This window comes from Saccostrea echinata, unplaced genomic scaffold (genome assembly GCF_033153115.1).
Source record: "Saccostrea echinata isolate AGI-Se365-2 ecotype Australia unplaced genomic scaffold, CSIRO_AGI_Sech_v1 ptg000022l, whole genome shotgun sequence".
Classification (NCBI taxonomy): Eukaryota; Metazoa; Mollusca; class Bivalvia; order Ostreida; family Ostreidae; genus Saccostrea; species Saccostrea echinata.
This window is the reverse complement of record NW_026889771.1, coordinates 11,000,929-11,006,151: the sequence shown is the minus strand read 5'-3', so window position 1 is coordinate 11,006,151 and position 5,223 is coordinate 11,000,929. Positions and strand designations below refer to the sequence as shown.

At 30.5% G+C, this 5,223-nt stretch overlaps 1 protein-coding gene across 1 annotated transcript; it reads right to left on the bottom strand.

Annotated features, from left to right (window-relative positions):
* Positions 1-537: 537 nt before the first annotated feature.
* Positions 538-4,449, bottom strand: LOC133190712 (uncharacterized). Its single transcript, XM_061326399.1, has 2 exons — positions 4,435-4,449; positions 538-1,754 (listed from the first exon to the last, which is right to left on the bottom strand). Exons 1-2 carry the CDS (start codon positions 4,447-4,449, stop codon positions 1,014-1,016), a joined length of 756 nt encoding a protein of 251 aa, XP_061182383.1. The 3' UTR covers positions 538-1,013.
* Between the last annotated feature and the right edge of the window lie 774 nt (positions 4,450-5,223).

Sequence of the window (5,223 nt, the reverse complement as noted above, 5' to 3'; positions counted from 1 at the left end):
GTTGCAGTGAAACTTCCTTATACTTCAATATTTTCATAGTAAAATGTCATTACATGTATATTCAAATTTTTCAGTAAAGGAAACTCTACATTTATTGATAATATAGTAAAAAAAAAATTACTACGAGGAATTTTTTCACAAATAGAAATCACCAAAATCTAACTTTGAGAAGTCAAACACTTTGCCAAAAGTAGCTCCGACCTAACGTGATGAATCAGGCATGACTCGAGGTAAAAGGCTTTGTTCTCTTTAATAAATGGTATCCACCATATGTAAAAGAAAATGAATTCTTAGATCACTCAAAATGCCGCTTTCCTTTTATCTTATCGCGTCCACCCACCCCCTCCGATTATTCATCATTTCCATTTAATATATTTTTGTTTTCCAAGTTCTCGTCGTCTAAATAAAAAAAAGAAAAACATAAAGAAGATCTGATATTTTAACTGAGTAAAAGCAACTTGTAAAATAAAATCCTATGGCTAGATTTAGTTTTCAAATATATTAATATATGCATAATTGCTTTAAAAACGTCTGGGTTAAAGGTATAAAATTTGTGCAATCTTTTCAGAAGAACTAATGTTATAATATTTTTCATAACTCTGCATTTTATTTCTAAATAAACATATATATACATACATCACTGAATATCTCTTATACTTTGAAAGAAGAGACCGATGATTGTGAAAATTTTATCATGCATGGATAACTGCAAAAATTATCCAAGAAAGACCCGTGACCTTATTCTCATTCAGACCAGGTCAGTTAAAAAATTTAAACTTTTATAGTGTCATTGTACCTCATACCAAATGCTTTGTTCAACAAGTAAATGATATTGCCTCTCCATTGTAGCCATAAAAGTTGGCTTACAGCGTTTTCATAAATATATCCATCTATCCATGCTCTGTTGAATGTAAAGAATATTTTGAATAAGATGTATAAGAGTGGTTATTGGTCCTTTTTTAAACGTTTAAATTCGCGCGCGATGTATGGGATTCAGTTGCAGATGATGAACTTCATATTCCTGCTTCCGTTTGCTCAGGTATACGTAGACATGCATATGATTGAATAGCTTTTATCCAGTATTTAAAACATTTATGAAAACGGAGTGCAGAAGCAACATAAATAAGTGGACTCATCACAGCATTTAGTAACCAGGCCAGTTGTGCAACAAGAAGAAACTTTTCCTCTTTGTTTTTAGATCCATATAATGATAAGATGTAACACACAAGGAAAATAATAGCCGATGACACGTACGCGATAAGAATTAATGACGTCACAAGGGACATCTTGATAATGTTGTGTTCAATATTGTGTTTACTCAATGTGTGCTTGAGACGATGTATCTTCTTTACGTGGAAAATAATAATGAGCAGGACAGGAACAATAATAAGGTAAACACGAAATACTATTATCACATAACTAGGTGTCTGTATTCCTGCTTTGTATCGTAGAACAAAATAAAATGTCGAGAATAATATGCTTAGGACCCATATTGCAGCAGATGAGACGATAATTGTTCGCTTCCGTAACTGATTGAATTTTACTGGCTCCGATACCATATAACACCGAAGTCCAAATAGAAAAACCACGTGAGCAGCAGAGGTATGAGCAACGACATAAAAAACAATCAGAAAGGTTGCACATGGGACTTTTTCAAGACGAAAGTTATCAAGCTCAAACCCAGCATGAACAAGGTAAAGAATCAAATTCACAATATCTGTGAATATTATGGTTCTGATGACAACAAATACAGTCTTGTTTTATTTCTTCGTTGTAATCTGTTTTGTTTTGACTTAATATGAAACCCATAATTAAGCCCATAGTTCCAAGTGTACCATTTACACTGAAATAGAAGTAGTTTCAAATAAATATTTTCAGTTTCGATAAAAAGTGTGAATACAAATAATTAGTAATAACCTTTGATAATTTTCTTCTTAACAATTTCTATAATTCAGATGTAATTAAAGGGAAAAATAAGTAAATTTAATCCAAATTTAACATAAACTTTAAGTTAATTAACCTACCTCAAAAATCCAATCATTATGTCTGTTGTTTAAAGTGTTGATATCATTCACCTCTCTTTAAATGTGGATTACTAATGTTTTGAATACAGAGAGCTGTATCACAGAGCAGTCTCTATCGCAGATAAGATGCTCCCCGAAGCATGTTTCTCCATGTGGTGTTCACCAAATGTCTTATCATCTGAATTAAAATATTCAAGAGCGAGACCAAAAAAAAAAAAAAAAAAAAAAAAAATCAATTTCTAATTTCATATTGTCGTTGTTTATTGGTCAGAGTGATTTTACTTCTAGTGGTAAAAGTGTAATATAGCGATTCTGGCTTGTGTTTAACGTACACCAATGTCTTCTTTACATGAGTATCTGCGAAATGTATTAACCTGTGCGATATTTATGTAATATGGCTTAAATTATTTATCTGCGATGCCAAAGGCAATACTATTTGGTGCCATTATCAAAGATCGTAAACATGTAAAGCTTTCCTTTGATATTTCGATGAAACGTAACCTTTTTTTAAATCCTCTGCATCATTAATATTTTGCAAATCACAAACGAATGATGGTAATTTTTGAAATTAAAGTACATGTATTTAAGTTATATTTCCTTTTAAAGATCCCATTTCAAAACTAGAATAAATAAAAATCAACAATTTGAGTTTAAAGGAAAAATACTAGTATTTGATTGATTATAGTAAAACTTTGATTAACTCTAGCAAGATAATTGATTTTTAAAATAGAAAACTTAACACATTGATTTACTAAGCGAAAAACTTCGACATACTATATTAAACAGTTGCTATAGTTAACTGTAGTAAACCATAGTTTACTGTATAAAACTACAATTAACCATGGAAAGCATTTTTACGATGAGTTTGAGCTGTATATCTGAATTTTGTAGGGTCCAGTTTTTCTGTCACATAGTTGGTAAAAAGTAAAGCATCTCCTCTACTCCTGAGTATCTAGCAGACAAAATGTTGGCAGAAGTGAAATAGGCAAGAAGCTCCCTATAAAATCCATGACCTCTTCAAGAGTCGAGGTCCTGGTGATTTGCTTCTTTTATTACAATCATACTAAAATGTACATTTTAGATATTAATTTTTTATTTAATCTGATGGACAAATATTTGCACTACTATACAAAACAACTAGCCAGTACTCGGCTTTCAGAGAACATGACCGAGGACTCGGGCTTTTTGGCATAGTTAAGAGGGTATAAATCAAGGTTTACAACTTTTTATGGAGAAACGTTGAAATCAGAACTTTGGCACAGAGTTAGATTATGATCTTAATCTATGGACACTAACAAGATTTCTTGGGATTTGAAATGCATAACGTGATTCAAAACATTAGAAGCTCACAGAACTTTGGCACAGAGATAGATAATGATCTTAAACTATGAACAGGAACAAGATTTCTTGGGATTTGAAATGCATAACGTGATTCAAAACATCAGAAGCTCACAGAACTTTGGCACAGAGATAGATTATGATCTTAAACTATGAACAGGAACAAGATTTCTTGGGATTTGAAATGCATAACGTGATTCAAAACATTAGAAGCTCACAAAACAAAACTTTTGATTTTAAGGCATTGGAGGTGTTAAATTCATGTTTGTGCCTAAATTTTGTAGAAAATTTGTTCCAGTGGGTCTTGTTATGAGATGCATGTCTTTATTCCTGGTTATATCTTTGTTAATTTTGATTCTCTTTGATAATGTTCAAAAAGAATTATATTTCATCCAATCGCTGCCTGAAAAAACCCCTCAATATTATCTCTGAAATAGATCATAAGTTACCCTTTGCTTTCAACTGAGTCATTTTGAAGTAATGATCTGTTTAGAATGGTTTATGATGTAATGCGCACTTTGAGAGACGCCTTGTGGAATTTGTCTACTAACATATTTAACTATAGGAATGTACATGTGTAAACTGCCACGCTACACAAGCTAGCAATGTAATTTCTTCCAACAACAGTTACAATTACTGTAAGTGTACGTTAACATTCTTTCTTTACACCAAATTGTACTGCTGCTTGCATGAACAAAAAACTCACAAATCATAATTTTGTACTAAATTACTATCTAAATTCAAATTTATAATATAATAATTAAATATAACAGGGTGTTAATTTTCTGAAAAGATCATTAAGCGTTTATATAAATTAATGAAATATAGCTAAAGAGCGAAATTGTCGTATACATTTTATTATTGTCTTTTAATTCCGACATTTCTTCAAACAAAGCAATGAGCTCTATATTAGTGCTTGAGTTTTTTAGTTTCTCTTTCTATTTTATTTATTCATTAATTTTACGTGGGTGAAGGCTAGATATATGCATTATTATGCAAATAATCTAATTAAAATGCCAAAGGACTATATCTTTTATACAGAGAAAGTTGACACTTGTTGTCGAATACGTACTTGTACACACGACATGATATCGCCAGTACATATTATGGCGTCATATTATGACGGCAATTATTCTGTACTACACATGATTATAAAAGACATCAACAAAAATGCTTCGGCGCAAGGGCTTGCTCTATTTTATTTAATTGAAACAAGGTATATTTAGAAGCAAAATAGGATTGCTGGTATTGCTGCACAAATATCAACAGCTCAGTTGTTTAATTACTTTTTGTAAGTTTTAAGTTCAAACAGGGTAAAAATGTACAGTGGGTATAATTTTCCTTGAATTCTGATCAATCAGAAAATCCCTAGGATTTGTGCAGCAGTTTTATTAATCTATATAATATTCTTCTTAGCATTATACAACTTTTATGTAAAATTAAATAGGGTAATCCCTTGCGCCGAAGCTGTTTTGTTGATGTGCTTTTAAAATTTCCTCCAGTAGGTAAGAACAATAATATATATATATATATATATATATATATATATATATATATATATATATATATATATATATATATATATATATATATATATATATATATATATATATATATATATATATATATATATATACACTTAACAAAACTTCTAAGTGTTCACTCTAATAAAAGTATTTATTTAAAAACTACAAGATAGAATGGTATGATGTTTTCAAATTAGTATAACCAACGAGTCTTCTCAACAAATGTTGAAAGAAAATCAATTATCACCGATGAAAACCAATGTACCGTGACGAAGCGTAAAAACAATAAATCTGTATTTTGTGGCAAGTGTTTTGTGTGATCAGCATCTTTTTGT